This window comes from Micropterus salmoides, unplaced genomic scaffold (assembly GCF_014851395.1).
Source record: "Micropterus salmoides isolate LMB-PRFRI ecotype aquatic unplaced genomic scaffold, ASM1485139v1 Ms_hic_scaffold_101, whole genome shotgun sequence".
Classification (NCBI taxonomy): domain Eukaryota; kingdom Metazoa; phylum Chordata; class Actinopteri; order Centrarchiformes; family Centrarchidae; genus Micropterus; species Micropterus salmoides.
Window position 1 is genome coordinate 1 of NW_024040053.1, and position 20,792 is coordinate 20,792.

The 20,792-nt window shown below is 43.7% G+C and overlaps 1 protein-coding gene across 1 annotated transcript; it reads right to left on the reverse strand.

Annotated features, from left to right (window-relative positions):
- Positions 1–1,800: 1,800 nt before the first annotated feature.
- Positions 1,801–17,285, reverse strand: LOC119896724 (neuralized-like protein 4; the record flags this gene model as incomplete). The annotated part of the gene is given in 29 exon segments (XM_038710149.1): positions 1,801–2,690; positions 2,871–3,030; positions 4,519–4,631; positions 6,614–6,758; positions 6,852–6,959; positions 7,040–7,133; positions 8,159–8,338; positions 8,592–8,750; positions 9,267–9,384; positions 9,386–9,432; positions 9,538–9,690; positions 9,776–9,874; positions 10,354–10,572; positions 10,767–10,912; positions 11,184–11,312; positions 11,439–11,608; positions 11,955–12,033; positions 12,142–12,218; positions 12,358–12,568; positions 12,678–12,840; positions 13,364–13,449; positions 13,644–13,825; positions 13,942–14,214; positions 14,499–14,599; positions 14,699–14,787; positions 15,316–15,427; positions 16,033–16,502; positions 16,594–16,659; positions 16,757–17,285. Coding segments are annotated over 29 exon segments (4,683 nt in total), but the record flags the coding sequence as incomplete, so codon positions are not given.
- Between the last annotated feature and the right edge of the window lie 3,507 nt (positions 17,286–20,792).

A 20,792-nucleotide genomic window follows, 5' to 3' on the forward strand; every position in this document is an offset into this window, starting at 1 on the left:
GAGTCTCTGCATTTTTAAATTCCTTCGTGTGTGTCTGTACTTAACTGACAGAGCTGGAAGCAGCCACTATTTCTGTAAAAAAGCTATGAAAAATCCACTATTGGCCTTAATGAGTAATTAGTCTACAGCATTTTAGAAAAGGGTTTGATTGAGTAAGTATGCAACACTGCAATAACATGTCAGTGACTGGACTTTTTTCCTACTCTTAAATAAAATTTGAAAAAAGGAACCAAAAGCATCAGTAGATTGTCTTTTCTTCATGGCATATTTGTTTTACAGCCCATCCATCCATCGTCAACCGCTTATCCTGCACACAGGGTCGCGGGGGGCTGGAGCCAATCCCAGCTGACATCGGGCGAAAGGCAGGGTACACCCTGGACAGGTCGCCAGTCCATCGCAGGGCCATGTTTTACAGCCCAGTGTATAAATATATAAAAAAACAATTTAACCATCTTTCTGTGCATACTGTCAGTTTATTTTTATTTTTTATAAATCAGGAAGATATGATTTGTTATGTAACAGCCTGTACAACGCAACATACAGAAAACAAAATAAAAATAAAACAATACAAATTAAATTGTACAAAGCAGCACTGGGCTGTAAATAACCCATGTAATAATATTTCACATTTCTGTTTGGAAGTGTTGCCAACCCCCGTAGATCTTCATCTTCCATCAGTCAGATCACAGCTGCTCTTAGAAGGTGACTGAACTTTCATTTTTGTCCTTTTATTTTTTCTCAATGAGTTTGACTCATCAGAACTGTGCCTTAAAATGTTGGGGGGGGGGTTCAATGCAGGTTTTTATCAAATTGGCAACAGGACTGAGAATGGTGTGAAAAACAAAGACACGCTTTGAAAAAGCTTCTTCACATTCAATCAACCATTAGGTGGATGTTTTAGATCAAATAAAACCCTTGTATAAACATTTGACACGTGTAAATCAGCGTTAGTTAAACTGAAAGATCTGCAGAGCCCTACTTAAAACATTCACATGTAAACACGGTGAAGGTCGTGGGATGCAGACGTCCTCCTGCTGATCTTGAATTGATTCTAGATCAGCAGGGAACAGAGTGAATAGCTAGATCAGCGTGGAGGTGTGAGTGGGTCTACAGTAAACAATGCGTGGGGGGCGAGACAGCAGGAGTGATGTGGGAAAACCACTTGAACCTTTTGGCTTCAGTCCATTTTTAAAAACATCATTTTGGGAAATTCGTTTTCTTGACTAGAGTTTGCTAGATGAAAAGATAACCACGTATCTTAGTGCGCAACTCACACCGGCTCTGTACGCTAACATGAAGCTACAGCCACAAACCCACCAATCAGCAGCTTTTAACACTCACTAATTAACATTAGCCGTTATTACTGGCCAATAAATAGTTCAGCACTAATGTAAAATGGCGAACGCTCATTTTTGCACTTCTGTTTCTGTAACCTAAGGATTAAACAAACATGACAAAGCATGTTTACTTTGGGAATTTAATGGCTTTGGATTGCTTTCAGTCTTGTCGCTAAGCTAAATTAGCCGGCCGCTTGTTGTAGCTTCATATTAACCAAACAGACATCTTATCATCCAAAATTTACCATTCATTATCTCAATATATAATAAGTTTTAGCTTCCCAAAAGGTGCAGGAGGTTTCAAACCCTCCAGTTTTCTCCACAGTTTTAAAGTCTGTGAATAATTTTCCACTTAACAGGACCAGCCAGAACAGAAACGCAAACAGGACTGATAAAGTAGCCAGACTGCTAATGTGGAGACATGAAGAGGACAGCAACATACAGAGGTACACATGTGTAAACATTTTTTTTTCTTCCTCCAGTTTTAAAATCCCCACCCCTCAAAGACAATCACAAGACACTCTTGGGTTCATTCTCAGATTCAAGTGTCTGGTTTTTTTCCTTCTATTTTTGTATTTTTTTATTTATTTTCTTTTACCCACGTTTCAGTCTTTTTAGGTGACAGTCCATAAACGTGCAGATTCGCAGGGGACAGCGCCCCCTAAAATAAAACACTGACCAGAGCAGAGGTGACAAGTGTTAAAATAAATGCCAAAAAAAAAAAAAAGCTGTTTGAGGGTGGAAGAAAACAAGTTGGAAGAATGAGAACAAAAATGTGGCAACATAACTAACTTTAGCGAATGAACCAACATGTTGTGTCGATGAGAAGTTAGTTTAAAAATCGCCCACGAGTGTCTGAAACATAAAGTGCAGGCAGTGTCTGTTCTTCTTTGAAACCGCCGTCGCCCCCGGCCATTAAAAGAGTCCAAGAGCAAACAACCAAAAACCAACTAAATAAACAAAACAAATCAATAATGCTGAATTGTCAACAATCCACAGTAGGAACAGCTGGATTCCAGAGGAGTCTCTCGCTCAAGGCAGGGGTTGGATTTGGTTGTCAGTTCATTTAAAAGTACGAGGAGCGCCAAACGGACTCCCCCCCCCCCCTCCCCACACTTGTACCCGAATGCCTCCCGCGCCCGCTCCGGTCACTCGACCCGGATGAGCAGTCCGTAGAGGAGCGTGCCGCCCTGCTCCTTAGTGATCCACTCGATCTCTGAGTTGCTGAAGCGAGGGTCAAGGGGCTCGCTGTGGCCAAGCGTCTGGGGTCCCACCTTGTAGGAGCCGGGACGCACACACACCTGGAATCCCACCTGAGCCTGGTGGCAGCGGTGAGAACGGGGGTCCTGGAATCTGCATTAGAAGAAGACGAACTATCAGTAAGGGCTCTCTCTCCCCTCGTTTCCTGTGAGCTCGTCACAATAGATAAAAATAAATAACACAATAAAAATACCAAATAATTATTTACCTTTTTGGGCACAAATTTCAAAATGCAAAATAAAATAAGTGGTTTTCTGAACCAGGTGGACTTACTGCACTTTAGGGGCAAAGATCTCCATGCCGGAGTAGCGCATAGTGGGAGAGAGCCGCACTCTGGGAACCTCCCTGCCGGGGGCGCTGTTCTCCTCTGGCTCGCTGTAGCCGTTAGGCCCCTCCGCCTTTACCGGGGACACTGAGAAGATGGACGACGTCCCTGCATCAACAAAACAACATTCACAAATTAGGCTTTAGTTTTAGAAGCACACCTTCCGGTCATCTGCTGAACTCTATGAAAAACAAAGTTTGGTTTGTCTTTCAGTGGATTAAGGTCTAGCCCTCTATGATATGCATTATTTTGCCAGTGGGTAAAAATTACTGTTGTGTTTTTTGTCATAAAATGGACCAAGTAAACATTTACAGAAATTTTAAATAAAAAAAAACATTTTGGGGGTAAACTTTGGGGTACATTGCCTTAAAGCACAATGGTAAAGAATGGAAAAAGAGAGTTATTATTTAAAGTTTGAATAAGATTTCTTAAAATACTCAATGAACATGTTTAATGGCTTTACCAGTTTAAAATATAAATCATTTGGAACCGCCTATAGGAATGAAAGCAAAAAAGAGAGTACACATATTTAACAAAGTTTACATTAAAAAATTTTAATCTAATCACCAAAAACATGCTGAAAATCAAAACAGAGTTACCTTCCATCAACTCCTCATTTGTGTTAGATTTAAATGTGTGTCTTCAGTTTTCTGGTGCTGTTTCAGGGCTCAATACTTAAGGAAGTCGACATAGCGTAGAAAGTCAACAAAATGCATCGCATTATCAATAAGTGAAAACAAGTTATTAAATAGGTTTCCTCGCTATCTTATACTCACACCTGTCACTGCACTTTTATCCTCACTGCTCTTCTTCACTCTTTTCCTAGTCTGCGTTCTCTTATTTTTCTTGCAGGATTTCCAGCAACTCACCGTTTTCCTCACTACTAAATCCTTATTCATCCTCACTACCATCAACTGGAAGTGCCCTTTTCTTTGATGAACCATAGAAAACCTTTGTGTTCATCCTCTTAATGGAAGAACAATGTGTTTAACCCTATATAAGCATGTGCTCTGCAGGCGTAAGGTTAAAATATCCAGTGTAAATTTTATTTTTTTATTACGGTCTTGTTACAACCAACATTATCAAATGTATAATTAATGAATCAATTAATGTAAAAAATTATGTTAACTGTTACGCTTTTGATCAGTATATAAAACCTAAAAGCACAACATTAAAAAAATCGCGGGATTCCATAATGGTATGATGTTGCTTAACTATAAAAAAAATTAAACTTTACTCACCTATTAGTGTGAATATAATTTTTCTGGGTCAAAAAAGGGCCGTTTTTGAGGGCCGTTTAATGCAGAGAGAAAATGGAGCTGAACCATGTGTCAAAAGCAGCACTAAAAGGATTCATAATGGGGGCCAGAGAATCATGTGACAAATTTTAACACTGCTATTGGTTTCCTTAAGGCCCTGCAACTCTTTTACAGTAATGCATCATATTTTGGGATGTTTGGTGGAGGTGTACTAGGCCAAAAATGGGTATGTTGCCCAGAGGCAACACCGTACCATACAGGTCTAGGGAGGAACACCCTTGAACCTCAGTGGCACAGGGTGTGTCTTTGTAAAAAGAGCATGTGTGATTTTTCTTACCAGCCAGCAGCTGGCTGTGGTCCAGCGTACGTCGCAGAGCTCCTACGCTGGTGCCGTGGTACGCGATGTGCCACTTCTTCAGTGCATTAGAAACCTCACAGTGGGGCTTGATCCTGCACAAAGAGGACATATGCACATATTAAGGTGCTGGTCATATTATTAGAATTTCATAAAAAAATTGAAATTCCATTCAAAAAGTGAAACTTGGATATTATATTCATTCATTACACACAGACTGATATATTTCAAATGTTTATTTTATTTAATTGTGATGATTAAAACTGACAACTAATGAAAATCTCAAATTCAGTATCTCCGAAAATTAGAATATTACTTAAGACCAATACAAAAAAAGGATTTTTAGAAATGTTGGCCAACTGAAAAGTATGAGCATGTACAGCACTCAATAGTTAGTTGGGGCTCCTTTTGCCTGAATTACTGCAGCAATGCGGCGTGGCATGGAGGCGATCAGTCTGTGGCACTGCTCAGGTGTTATGAGAGCCCAGGTTGCTCTGATAGTGGCCTTCAGCTCTTCTGCATTATTGGGTCTGGCGTATCACATCTTCCTCTTCACAATACCCCATAGATTTTCTATAGGGTTAAGGTCAGGCGAGTTTGCTGGCCAATTAAGAACAGGGATACCATGGTCCTTAAACCAGGTACTGGTAGCTTTGGCACTGTGTGCAGGTGCCAAGTCCTGTTGGAAAATGAAATCTGCATCTCCATAAAGTTGGTCAGCAGCAGGAAGCATGAAGTGCTCTAAAACTTCCTAGTAGACGGCTGTGTTGACCTTGGGCCTCAGAAAACACAGTGGACCAACACCAGCAGATGACATGGCACCCCAAACCATCACTGACTGTGGAAACTTTACACTGGACTTCAAGCAACGTGGATTCTGTGCCTCTCCTCTCTTCCTCCAGACTCTGGGACCTTGATTTCCAAAGGAAATGCAAAATTTACTTTCATCAGAGAACATAACTTTGGACCACTCAGCAGCAGTCCAGTCCTTTTTGTCTTTAGCCCAGGCGAGACGCTTCTGACGCTGTGTCTTGGTCAAGAGTGGCTTGACACAAGGAATGCGACAGCTGAAACCCGTGTCTTGCATACGTCTGTGCGTGGTGGTTCTTGAAGCACTGACTCCAGCTGCAGTCCACTCTTTGTGAATCTCCCCCACATTTTGTTTCACAATCCTCTCCAGGGTACGGTTATCCCTATTGCTTGTACACTTTTTTTCTACCACATCTTTTCCTTCCCCTCGCCTCTCTATTAATGTGCTTGGACACAGAGCTCTGTGAACAGCCAGCCTCTTTAGCAATGACCTTTTGTGTCTTGCCCTCCTTGTGCAAGGTGTCAATGGTCGTCTTTTGGACAGCTGTCAAGTCAGTAGTCTTCCCCATGATTGTGTAGCCAACAGAACTAGACTGAGAGACCATTTAAAGGCCTTTGCAGGTGTTTTGAGTTAATTAGCTGATTAGAGTGCGGCACCAGGTGTCTGCAAAATTGAACCTTTTCACAATATTCTAATTTTCTGAGATACTGATTTGGGGGTTTTCATTAGTTGTCAGTTATAATCATTAAAAAGAAAAAAGGAATGAATACTTGAAATATATCATTCTATGTGGAATGAATGTAGTTATTGAAGTTTCACTTTTTGAATGAAATTACTGAAATAAATCAACTTTTTGATGATATTCTAATTATATGACCAGCACCTGTAGACACACATGTAGCAATGAGAACGCTGCACAGACGTTACAGATGAATAGATACACAGACGGTAAGGCAGCAGACAAGGTGAATTTAATTGTCCCATTGATGTCATTTTAATTTCTCATTGGAAGAATAAACACATGCACTAGCTTATTAGTTTCCTCATTGGCAAGTGACACAAAACCTGCTACGTTTTTCTGTACTAGCTTTCTCCGGTCATTGCTTCATATGGATCATGGTGAGATTAAAGTAGTATCCAGTCATTTTATAAACATTCTCCCTGGTACTGTGAAGTACACATCTACAGCTGTTGGTAATACTGTTACTGTGCCTCTCAAACCCGTCCAGCTCCATCATGTATCTGACTGGGAGGTCGTCCTCTCACCTGAGGGCGAAACGGCACCATCCGAAGGGTAGGGCGTAGTCCCGCGGCGGCTCTCCTCTTTTGTAGTATGCCTCGTCACCCCGGAGCTTGTGGCAGGACTCACAGTAGCACAGGTTGTACTTCGCGTCTTCGTTAAAATATCCATCTTTTTTACGGACAGTGGAGGAGAAGATGGTGATAGTTATGTGATGTCAGACCGAGACGGAGATCGTGGCAGAGAGGCTGGAACAACACTCACCTGGTAACGTGAGCAGATCCTTGAAGCGCGAGCACAGCGCCTGGTACTCGCAGGTCTTGTTGGGGTTGACCTCGGGAGGCGGTGTCCAGCACACACTCTCTTTGATTCCTGCATGTAAAAATACGACAAGAGTTTAAAAGACTGAAAGGAAAAAAGGAAAAGATAAACAGTAAACGCTGGCTGCCTACCGTCAACCATGTCCGCCTTCTCCATGTCACCCTGACAACGGGCCTCACCGCTCTCTCCATCCACAGCTGGCACGTTGTTTGTAACTATAGTAACCTGGCATGATGAGACATTCATTAGCATATCTTAAGATTTGGTTCATAGTGATGTAGTGCTGAAATTATTAATTGATTAGCCCAGCACCAGAATTATTTTTTTTAGTGTGTAAGTTTTAGTGGCATCTAGTGGTTCCAATTATTCTGACACCACGTCACCATCAGTCACTGCATGTAAGAGGACCCGCGGTGTCTGTAGATAGAAATGTCTCATTCTAAGGTAATAAAAGCGTAATGGTTTATTATGTAAGGTCTTTTATACACCACTGAAAACATAGTTACGGATATTAAATTGCATTTCCGTCAAAAGATCCTTTAAGTAATTAATCAAGCAAAAACATCAACCACAAGTTGGTTACAGCGTCTCAAAACGTCAGGAGTTGTTTTTTCATTCATTTTAGATTTAATATTTTTGATCAAATAGAACAACTGATTTGAAGACGTTACTTGGGATTGTAGAAAATTACGCTGCGCTATTTCTTTTTTTTTCCTGACATGTTATAGACGTATTAATGGATCGATTAATCTAAAAAAGAACAACTCTTCTGTTGTTCTTAAACTGGGATCATACTGTTAATCAACTTTGATGAGTCTGATGACATATAGACGTTTCTTTTTGAAGCTGATCAAAAAACAGCTTATCAAGAGCGTGTGGAGGTTTTGGGGTGATGGTGAAGCGATAACTTTATTAAAGGAGTCACACTGTTTTGTACTTAGGATTTGATAAACATGATACTAGGGTTGAGTGATCATTTAATATTACTGTGTATCGCCCCACTATATAATAATATTCTTACAAATTTCTAACACTGTGACAGAGACACGGTAGTTCACAGCTGTTGTGTCTAAATGACGGGTAAATTCAACCAAATTGGGATTATTCTCTTATTTAAGAACTCTGTTATGACCCTCTGGACTTGAAATAAAATTTTATGTCACAACTCATGTGGTCTCCCCACTTTGTCCGAGTGTGATACCAGAAGGGAACAGGACAAACTGAAGTATGTAGGCATCTGCAGCGCTGACCTGTTCACACTGGCCGTAGAGGTCGATGAAGGGGTAGCAGGGCGAAGGAATGTCCTGCGCTGCCACACCCTGGTCCATGCCATTGACGTAGAGGTGAAGACAACTGTTGGCGTCCACCAGCAGACCCAACACCGTCCCCTCCGGACAAGTGTCCAGATTAGGACCATAGTTCTCACAAGTCTGAGGAAAAAGGGTGATTAGCAGAAAGAAAAAAACATTTGAACAGGAGAGAAAGAAAAAAACGAGCAAAGACGGCAGGGATCGGAAGGATGATGATGGTAAATGAAAATAGAAGAAAGAGTAGGAAGAGACACCAGCAAATGAGAGACAAACAAGAAAAGATCAATCAGTCAATGAGACACACTCACACACACACTCATGTAAGACAAAAATCAGCAAACATGACAGAACGATGTGTGTGTGTGTGTGTTACCTTTAGAGAGTTGTGGAAGACAGAGTCTCTCTGCAGCAGCCAGGCGGAGCGTTTCAGACAACACGCTGTGGAGGGGAAGTTGAGACGGTCGGGGGAGTGACCTATGACCCCTAACGACAGCGACGACGTCCATGACGGGTTCAGACGGTCGATCTGAAACTGGTGACCGAAGAGTGGCAGTTGACAGGCTGAAAAGTCACAGCTAAAATACCTTGTCGTTATATTCAGTACACATTTTACTTGTAAATAAACTTGTGGCAAGAAATAAAAGGGAGAGTTTTTCTTATAAATATAAAGATATATTTTTGTATTCCTTTATTATGGACATAAAATTGACTAAAATCACAATTTTCAACAAATGCCAGTATCTTTAACTGGTCATAGTGTAATAAAACAGAGAACATAAGGGAAAAAAAGGAAATTCCCATGCTGATATTTAGGAAAGTAATTCTACATTTACATATTTAAGTACTGTATTAAGCTATTTAACTGAGAAATATCTTAATACAGTAAATCTGGAAAACAGGTATTTTTTTTTACTGTTTTCATTCAACATGGAGCACTATGTCAACACTGCCTGCCTTTTATTTCAAACTCAGTTATTAAAATGAAGGAAATGAACTTGAAAAAATAGCCACCTGCCCTCCCTATAGAGAGTCAGTACCGTAAAGTTACCTGGAACAGCTGCTGGCGAGCCAGCGGCTGCGCAGTGACCAGCAGACCCTGGTTGTAGCTGGATACTCTGGCCGCTGTCAGGTTCTGGTTGGACAGCTGGATGTTTTTGCCGTGGTTCCAGGAACGCCATGACGGTGGGCACCAGCGCACACGGCTCCGTCTCCACCTGGAGGCAACAAGAGGTGACGTGAAGAGTCGGAGTCATCTCTCAGAAAACACTGTGTGTTAACAGACAAACTGTTTGAACCGCCGCCTCCCTTTAGGCTCCTACCTCTCTGACGGGGGTGCTGTCCTCCTCTCCTTCGCTGCAGCTGTCTGAGGAGAGCGAGGGCGCCTTGACGCTTTCCATGTCCTCCATCAACGAAGCGCTCACGATGGACACTGCCGTTATCCGTCCATACAGGTCCAAAACTGCGTACACATTCTGCAAGGAGCCAGAGAGAGGTGCTGAATGCCAGGTAGCTGTGTACTGAAGGTGTGTTTGTGTGTGTTTGTGTGTGTGTGTATACCTTGGCTACTGCAGTCGCTGCAGGTCCCATGTCTTCTCCATCGATGAAGATGTGCATGGTGTCGTCGCTGCACCTCTTCACACCCACACGGTTCCCGACCTGAGGATCATATTCGGTGAAAATCAATCACTTTAAAACGGGAACATCTTTTCAGCTGGCAGCACAGATTTGTTTTCTTCAAGAAACGCACAACGTACTGACAAAATGAATAATCTGTTCTGCTTTAAGCTTTATCCATATCATCATATCTTCTTTAGATCATCGATGTGTCGAAAATAAGACTTAAATCAATGAACTTGAAGACTGATGGATTAAAGTACACAACACAGTCACAATATACTCACTATTCAGGTACAGAGTGTTAAGGTATGCGTGTCATCTGCATTTTTTACCTTAAGATCAATATTAAATAATGGTTTTGTGTTGCTAAACTACCAGATTTCTCTTTTGAAATATTAAATATTAATGCATTGTTTGGCCTGAACTGTGGGTCAGGGCTTTGAAGCGGCCAGAGGGAAAGTCAATGAATCGGAGACAGCAGATGAGATCACTGAGGGTTTAAAGGGGGGGCAGCTTACCGTCAGCCGGTCCAGTGAACAGCAGTAGTTCTGGCGCTGCAGCACACCGTTGCGACGGACCTCAGAGCCACAGAGCAGCCAGGTGACCTTGGTGCGAAGCTGCGGGAGGGAGGGGGAGAGACCTGACAGCGGGCAGGACGGCAGCTCCGGGGGTGCCAGTGTGGTCAGACCGATATGCAGCGAACCGCACCACTGCTCATCCACCTCATCAATCCTCACCTGCAGAAGAGGACAGAGACAGAGAAATCAGGAAAGAGAAGAAACAAGTGCCAGCTACTGGGGGGAAACAGAAACCATGCAGTGTTTTTTCCAGTATACGCAAGTCCTGTTATTTAAGATGTTAACTTGAATATTGCTTTAGGTCCTTTTTCAGCATTTCCTGGTAAATATAAATAAATCAAGCCCTCGCTTACCTCAAACAGCTCGTCTGCTTTGAGTTCCTTCCCACTGAACACAATGCCATGAGCATAGCCACCAACTCTGACGGCCTGGCAGCCATCACCCAGCAGCACCACGTTCTTGCCGTGTTTGCTGTGGAGCCGATGGGCCACGCCTGCTACTACACATACAAAAGAAGAAATATGGAGATGAGGCCTTGAGGCCAAATAATATGTGAGATTTGTGTTATCTATTTTCCCAAATAAAAACGAACACAAAGTGTTTCAGAATTCATGGAAGAATAAATATTTAATATATTATTATAATAATAAAATGATTTCACTTCATCCTTTTACAAACTTTTCATACAATTCCCAAACTTCTTGACTTGCCTATATTTTTCAGGTTTTTCAAGGCTTTCCAGACCTGAGCACCCTGACCCTGACGTGTACCTGGTGAGTGGATGGGGAAGCTCTTCTCTGTGATATTGCTGGTACAGAGGCTGTTGTCCAGTGGGCCTGAGGAACTGGTGATGGACACCTGAACACACTGACCATACAGGTCGATCACAGCATACACCTCTGAGAGAGACATGGATGAGGTATCGGGTCAGCAATTTCACTCCAAACGTTCACTCCAAACCTCAAGCCAATGGTTTTCCAGCAATATCTGATCCTGATTCCTGACCTCTATTGACTATTCATTACCTGGTGGCAGACCGGAGCAGGCGACACCTTGGTCCATGCCGTTGATGTAATAGTGGAGGTCACCAGTAGCTGAGCGCATCATGCCAATTCGTGAGGCTGTGGTCAGGGAGTCCAGGTCACAACCGTAGTTGTTGCGCATCGTGTTGCCATCCTGCATGATGGCCGTTCCACTGTGGGAAAATTAGTAAGACTGAATTGACCTGATTACTTGTGATTACTCTGTGCATCCACAAATTATTACATTTTGTAATAAATTCTCCTTTTTCATGTTGCTCTATACTTCTTCCAGCAGTTATGGGAAAATAACCTAAAAAAAATTTAAGTTTATATCGGTAACGGGAGTAGAGTTTCTTCATTTTAGGGCTTCCGGGTTTAAAAAGGCTGAGAATTAAATTAATTATTAAGACAGAGTACATCATTATAACAGCTAGATGCACGTTGTAACAACCTAATAAAAGCCAAAAATATAAATAATATGGTAATACAGCGTTTGAGTTGTTTCTCATAACGTTCTACCTGAGCATCCAAGTGTCATAGTCGATGTCAGTCATAGTGTTGGGAAACTCAAGCTCGTCTGGCCTGATGGCCGTCACTCCTGGACACACAGAGAAATCACATGTGAAATACATTTACATGTCTAAAGTGATGTTGCAGAGTTTAATGTTACACACAGCACATACTGACTTAAATAGAAACACCTCACCTGCTTCTATTGATCCCGACCAGCGGTCCACCATCTTCTGAATAACAATTTCAAACAGCTCCCCATCTCGAAGGCACCTACAAGGAGGAAGTTTAAATCCTGAGTCAGCTCCTCCAGTACTCGTGTGTATCTGGTGACTACTTAACCACGTTTACTGATGTCTAATTATTTCTTATGATCCCTAGATGGAAACAAAGAGCTAAAAGTTTTCCTCACCTGTTGGAAATGACAATAGCGTCGTTGAACTCGCTGCGGCAGTTCTGCCGCAGGGCGGTGCGCCCCCCATTGGTGATGACGGCGTTGGTGCCGTGTAGGTGGTGGAAACGCAGGTCGTTGGTGGTGCTGGCCCCTCCTACTGAGCAGGGGCTCCCGGGGGACATGGCCGTGGGGCCCTCTGAGCTGTCCTCTGGGAGAGGGGGGAGGTCCACTAACAAAAGGGAGAGGCAGAGGAGGGGGAATAGATAGAAGTTCACATTTTCTGAAGAAGAATCTCAGTTATTTTAGCATCCTAACTCTTTTCCTCCTCCCTCTCTCACCCATGTCGTCCATGATGGTGGCCTGAGCAGCCTGGCCGTAGAGGTCGACCACGGCGTAGACACTGGGAGGGACGTTCCAGGCTGCTGGACCCTGAGCCACACCGTTTACAAAGAAGTGGAGGCTACCATCTTCTTTCCGCACTACGCCTACTGTGTCACCTGCCTGCAAGGGGGGAAAAGGGGTTAATTAAAAGAGCACACTGAGTAGGGTGCAGTAAGGTGTGTCTCGGGGCCTGTGGGTGGGGAAAAGTTTTCTTACAGTATACTTTTGAATAATATAGTCTCAGTTTTCTTAAAGATGAATAGAATAGTGTAATGGTATTGTATAAACTTAGCCCAACTTAATCAGGAAACAATAAACAGAATCGAAACTTTCTTTATTAATTAGAACATTAAATACCACAAAAATTAAAATCCCATCACTACCCAGCTCTCCCTCCAAGCCTAGCTGACTGCCAGAAATACCATTTGCTTTGTCATAACACAGATTGTAAAATGGCGATTACTTCTGAAAAGACAATAGGCTCAGTCAATATAACAGACCAAACGCATGATCCCCTCCAGACTTACGTCTGGCGGAGATAATAAGAAATGACTGCGCAGGAAAAGGTCAGAAGTGTTGTGGGAGGAGGATAAAAAAGGCTGAGCTTATTAAAGCTAAGTAATGAAGCACAAATATCACTCACCTTGAGCCGGTCCAGGTTGTGTCCATACTCATCCAGTATTGTCGTTCCGTTGTGCATCACGCCGTTCCCCGTCATCATCCACGTCCCTGGAAAACAATCCTGTTTTTTTTTTTGCTGTTCTGTTTGAAAGGTATCTCATAAACTCTTCCACATTGAAAGAACATAGCACTAAAACAACTTTATTTACTTTATATACTTTTCATCCATTGTTCATCCAGTATGTCAGACTGAGAGTCAAAAGAATACGCACTGTAACAAAATCAGATTTATCGTATTTTACCTGAGCGCAGGTTGGTCATGGTGGAGGGCAGCTGCAGGTATGCAGGGTTGTGCGTTGTGACACCGATTTCGATGGAACCCGCCCACTTGTCCACCATCTTGTCAATCCGAACCTGGAACACCTCGTTGGAGCGCAGCGGCCGGCTGCTCAGGACCACGCCATGGTTGAAGTCATCAGTCGCACTGTGTAAGCAGCGTTGTTAGCTTACAAGTATACAACTGTTTCATGTTTTAAGTGCTGCATGTAGAGGATTTCTACACGTCCTCCATTGCAAGCTTTAATATTTTTTCACACTCACTGTGGGCGCAGCGCCGTCCTGCCCTCACTGATAATGGCGGCCTTCTGGCCACAGTTGGAGTGGAACAGAAGTCGGTCGGGCCCCTCCGAGTCTGGCGTGAGGGAAAGAGAGGGCCTGGGCCGGCCGACGTCGGGCGATAAAGCCCTCATGATGGCGTTGTTGCGTCTGAGGCGGTCACTGTGGTTGTGGTTGTGGACTATGGTGACTTTGACGGCCATGCCGTAGAGATCGACCACACCATAGACCACACCGGGGGTCTGGGCTGCCGCAACACTGGGTAAGACACTGAGTGGTTAGGAGTGGAGACAACACTCAAGGTTATTTGGTTATTTTCAGTTATTCTCATTAATTCTGGCAATTTTGCAATAACTCAACAGCAGATGTTTTTTTATCTAAAGCATCTTGGGATCCCAGATAAAAAAAATATAGAAAAAAATGTGTTGATAATAATGTAAAAGCAAACAGATATGTTCATGTTGCCCTTGCCCTGATCTGTTCTGATGGGTCCCATCATTATCAGCCCGCCCGCCCTCCCCCAGCAGTGGGCGTCCTTCTACCATCATGAAGTGTCCCGACGTGTCTCACCTTGGTCTATGCCATTGATGTAGAAATGGAGCGCTCCACTTGCTTTGCGCATCAACCCTATGTGATCTCCCTCCTGAACATGGATGAGAGGAGATGGAGATTATAACAACAGACATACTTACACTATAGGTGGCAAACGAAGTGTAATGTGTGTGTGTATCTCGTCACAAACCTGAAGTTCATCAAGGCTGAATTCACAGTATTCCCTGCGGGTTCCTTTCCCATTGGTCAGTATCCCACAGCCACTCATCATGATTGTACCTAAAATCAGCAGCCAGAATAATGTCATTCATTTCACACTGAACAACTCCTGTTTTGTTTGATACAGTTTCGTGTGTGTGTGTGTGTGTGTGTGTGTGTGTGTGTGTGTGTGTGTGTGTGTGTGTGTGGTGTGTGTGTGTGTGTGTGTGTGTGTGTGTGTGTGTGTGTGTGGTGTGTGTGTGTGTGTGTGTGTGTGTGTGTGTGTGTGTGGTGTGTGTGGTGTGTGTGTGTGTGTGTGTGTGTGTGTGTGTGTGTGTGTTGTGTGGTGTGTGTGTGTGTGTGTGTGTGTGTGTGTGTGTGTGTGGTGTGTGTGTGTGTGTGTGTGTGTGTGTGTGTGTGTGTGTGTGTGTGTGTGTGTGTGTGTGTGTGTGTGTGTGTGTGTGTGTGTGTGTGGTGTGTGTGTGTGTGTGTGTGTGTGTGTGTGTGTGTGTGTGTGTGGGTGTGTGTGTGTGTGTGTGTGTGTGTGTGTGTGTGTGTGTGTGTGTGTGTGTGTGTGTGTGTGTGTGTGTGTGTGTGTGTGTGTGTGACCTGAGCGCAGATTGGTCATGGTTGCAGGATAGTCCAGGTTGTTGGGATTGTGTGTGGTCACGCCGATCTCTATTGAGCCTGACCACTTGTCCACCAGCTTATCAATGCGGATCTGAAAGTATAACAGAAACACATTTAAACTAAATGCAGATCTTCTCCGTTCTGCCTCCAGCACAAAGTGATGAATATCACCAGACCTCCAGGCATGAAATACAGTAACATTAATGACTCTTTGTCTGTGTGGCCATCCTCAAGTATTTATTCTTTGCAATCTTCTAGTAGTGCTTAAACAGCTATAAATCAGTCAGTGGATGGACTGGAAACAAATTAACAGTTTTGATAATCAATTAAACATTTCAGTCATTTAACAAGCAACATTTCTTTAGTTTTTTATCTCTAGAAATGAAATATCTTGTATCTATTGTCACCTTAGGCTTTGGAAAACTGTGTTGGGCCTTTTTTACTCTCAATTATTAATCGAAAAACAGGTTTACATTGATAAAGAATCCTTATTTGCAGGTCTACTTTGAGCGATGAGTCAAATTATATATTATTATCAAGGTTACTGGTCAGATACACTGGGATATTTATTAATTCAGTAACATCCGCCTGTGGGCTTAATAAAATTAAAAACCATGACAGTAGAGTATATAAGTAAGTGATCACTGGTTAGTGGTCAACAAACATCCCAGCACGGAGTTGTGTGACTGTAAACACCTCAAACATCTCGTTGTGTCGGAGCGGCCGGTTTGTCATCACCACGCCGTTGTTGAACTCGTCCAGTGGTCTCCTCCGCTCCGCCGTTTTGTTGTTGTTGCTCAGTTTGATCAGTGTGCCACATTTCTCGTGGAACAGCAGTGCGTCGTTGGTGGTCATCCCGCCTGTCACAACCCCTGGCCCGACCCCTCCGTTACCAGCCGGGCTGTTATTAGTATTTCCACTTTCTCCAGCTCCTCCTCCTCCTCCTCCTGTTGTCGCCACCCCACTGTCGCTGTTGACCGCGCCTCCTCCACTGCTGCCGCTGCTGCTCCCTCTGTCATTTCTGGCAGAGGAGTCAGTTCCTGCATTGCCGCCGCCTCCTGCTCCTCCTCCACCGCCACCATCTCCCCCTCCACCCTCATCCTCAGCGCGATAAAAAGATACTATTGCGTTGTTGAACACATCAAAGAGCTGGTGCTCTGTTAGAACTGGAGAGAGACATAGAGGAGGAAGAGGAGGGTGTAAATGCTGGTCATGTTGTACAAAGTCCATGACCTGGTCTGAGGAGGATTTTCTTACCTGTGTCAGGCTCCAGGTTGTTGGGGAACTTGTCTGGTCTGCTGTGACTGCAGCTAAGCTCAGGCACTGACAGGGAGGAGAGTGAGGAAACAGCAGGTGAGAACAACAAATCCCAGAGTATAGGTTAGAAAAAGAGAACCACATTGATAAAAAGGCCCCTTACCTTCATCTCCATTCATCATTCCATTCATTGCTGCCACATTCATCAGTGCCGTGATCCCTACATCCCCTTGACCCCCGCACACCACCATCTCTTCCTCCTCATCCTCCTCATCCTCGTCCTCCTCGTCCTCCTGCTCTATTGTCTCTTTCTCTGCTGAGGGTGGCTCACAGCTCACCACAGTCACTTGAGTGCACTTTCCGTACAGGTCCACCACTGCCCAGAGCTTGGGCGGCAAGCCGCTCGCGGCCGCACCGCAGTCCTGCCCGTTAACCCAGAGGTGGAGATCCCCGCGGGAGCTGCGCTGGATGCCCACCCGGTCGCCCTCGGCTAGCTGGTCGAGGTCGCGGCCGTACTCCTCCAGGACCGAGCGGCCGTCGCGTAGCACCGAGCAGCCCGACACGATCCAGGAACCGCCCTTAAGGCCTGTGGCGCTGCTGGGGAAGTCCAGCCCGGCGGGGTCCAGCGCCGTCACGCCAATCTCGATGGAACCGCTCCACGAGTTCACCTGACGAGAAAGAGGGGGAAGATTTAATTAATATTCACATTATCAACTATTTGTACACAAATAATCACTGCCTTTACACTTTACCAGAGGCTGATGTTATGTCTGCATTTGCCAAAAGACTCGAAGCGTTGCATTTTTTGTGATAGGAAATGAATTTCGTAGAGATGATGTGAAATTTAGAGACACCAGAAAGAAAGAAAACGTAGTAACAAACCAGTTGTCAGCAGCTGCTCCTCGATCGCAAAAAGACTGGTGTGGGAGTTGCTGTTGAAAGAGTGAAGCAATGTGCTAAAAACTGCAGGTAGTAAACTATAGAAAACAAAGTGTGCCTTGTTGTCTGATCCTTCAGGTTATTTTTAGTCGTTCTGTCAGTGAAGAAATCAGCTCAGGGAGCGCTCCTTTGAAAATAAAGAAGGACAGTGTGAACACGCAGTTCGTCATAGCAAAATGTCTGGCAGAAACACCATTACTAACTTACAATACAGTGTGCAAAAAATTAACCCAGGGTCAAACAAATTCATTTCTCATTACCGGTACTCTCCTTAAAGAACCACCCAATGGGCACGTAGCAGCATCATAGACTACTGCAGCACCAGCATCCACCTCCCAAGATGAGATGATAAAAACATATTGATGCAGAAAGGTAGTAGAGTGCTCACTATATTTAGAACAGGTTCAGGAGAACAGAAACAAAAAGTATTACATCTCGCCATTGTCAACTGATCCAACAACACATATGCAACCCTTGGGCTGCTATTGCAAGTGTTTTGGGAAGTTTGGAAGCTTTCATCCAGTGTGTGCAGATACTCTCCATTTTTAATTTTTATTTTATTTTTTTTATTCTCCATTTTTTTTGGGATATGATACCCAGAAAATGTGGGGAGATCCTCGTGTTCCTCAGCTAAAAGTGGAAGGAGTCATGATTCCTCAGCTGTTTCGATAGCCAGATGATGGCCAAATCTTCTTTCCACTGTACAGTGACTGAAACAACGACAAGAGGTCTGAAAACGCAGATGCTTTTGTGGTCCAGCTGAGATGATTAAACCTGCGCACACAAAGCAGCAAACAATATTTAAGCAAGCAAGCTTCACCTCCACGATAAAACAGTTTCACTGCTAAACCCCTTGTGTTTTTGTATGAAATTTCGATCATATCGCATAACACGCAGCCTGAGAAATCCACTTCTTCCAGGAAACACAAAACTCACCATCAGCTCACAATGATGTGATACTTTATTGATCTCCAGGGGTGAGTTCTATTTTTTCATAGCGATTTGCCTCCATGATGTAGATGACACAGTGCAGCGTCAGCTATAAAGCAGAGTCAGCGCAGCTGGTGGAGAATAAGAGTCCTGCTTAGAGACACTTTAGCCCACCGGATGCTTGCCGACACGGTGGCATGAACCCACGTCACGACATCCAACAAAAAGCCATGCAGCTTGTTTCTCAAGAAAAGAGAAGCGACTCAAAGTGTTCTGCAACATTAAGATCAATATTCAACCACTCCCCGTTTCCCCTGGTACTCCACAGGACTCTGGTTTAAGTTGGCAGAAATCCACCCAGATGAAGTGACCTTGAGCGTAACATTGAAGCCCCACCAGCTCTCGAGATGTTTTTCTGCAGCTCACCTCCACACCGAGGAGATCTCCAAGATGAATATAATTTTTTTAAATACTGTCCCGTTTCCCTCCTTCACCTGTTCCCGTGGTGTGCTTCAGCCGTGTGGCAGGTGCTATGCAAGGCAGTGTGCTAGCCCCGGGTATCTGGGTTAACAGATTTAGAAGTAAGCCTGACCGGGTCGCTGTGTGGAGGAGACAGACATCTCCTTCCCTTGCTCATTCACTTATGTAACAACAGCCTGTGGGTGTCTACCTCTCAGTCTCTCTCGCTGTTCAAACGACCAATAACTACAGGATACAGCCATACACGCCAGGCAGGAGCACTGGGCAGCTTTCGAAAAGAATAAAAAAATTAATTGCATCAAAAGCAGGGCACTGCTGAGACAATACAGACCGTACACACACACACACACACAAAACATAACAGATGAACTCTGTATAAGGGAAAGGTGAATATTAACATTTGAAACAACCAGGTTTTAATTATATATATATATATATATATATATAAAATAATTCTAATACTGACATGATTTTGACAGTACCACACTAAACTCCTTTATATTAGAAATGCATGGCTTTTTTATAAAGTCCACACCAATTTTAACTAACGTGGATATTTATTATTATATAAGTCTTAGTTAGGGCATAATATCGCCAACAAAACAGAACATGACATTGATGTTGGGTTTTGAGGCTAGTATTGGCTAAAGTGCTGCAACAAACTATTTTTTTCAGGCTCGATCCATCGGCCAATAATTTCTCAATTAATAGCGATGAATAGCTTAGTCCACAAAATAGTGAAAAGTGTTTGTCCCGCCGAACCCCAGAGACAGCATCAAATAGCCAGTTTTATATGATAACCGGCGCAAATCCCAGAGATATTCAGATTACAATCATATAAGTTTTTAAAAAGCAGCACAATATGCGAGAGGCATGTTCTTTCTCTCAAAGTTGGATCAACCCTCTAGATCCCTTCGTGGACCACAGCTTTAAATACAAACCCAAAACCACTGACAGTGTTGCACCCTGGACAAACTGTCAAATACATCGCATAAGCTGTAGCTTAGTGGATGGCAGTAGACAGTATGGGCAGTCATGCCAATCCGGCACTCTGTGATGGAAAAGTATTGATTGTCAGACAGGCAGTGCATGTCACGACAGCGCATGAGGCTGTTTATGAGAGCTCTTATCAGGCGGAGAGCGCCATAAACGGTGGACAATCATATACGTACAGTAGGTGCTATTAAACCGCATGTCTAGCTTTACTGGCACACATGCAGCTTCGCCTCATCGTGGTAGATTTCCTGAAGAACTATATGACTGTGTGTCTTGACTGGACACACTGTCATTCGGGGGGTCGGGGGGTCGGGCAGTTGGCGCCTGTTCAGGCTCAAGGGCTGCCATGTTGTTGACAAACCCAGTATGGTTGCATGACTGCAGAGGCCACTACAACAGACAAAGCTCCCCTATGCTTGTAAAAGCCAAAAAGTAAACACTGTGCACAGGCTTGTGTGATGTGACAGAGACCTGAGTCACATTGAGCACATAGACAGGCACTTATGTTGACGATCTATGAAAGGCTACCAGGAATATATGCTTAAACCTTAAGGGACATTTTAGGTTAAGGAATGAGAGGGAGGCCTTCCCAGAAAATGGGAGAAATTGATCACCCTCTGTGGAAACAACAAGGACACTATCATAACTGGATCTGGATTCATCAAAGGACAATATGGACCTAAAAACAGTAGAGTAAGAAATGTATACTCCACTTGATCCCCTATTCTTTGGGATAAAAAGTGGTCCAAATAAAGTTAATTAAAAGCAAATGTCCCAGCAATGAGGCTGAAAGAGTGTATGTTTGCACCAGAGTTATGGCTTTTAGTGGTCAACTCCTCATGCCTGAATATGGA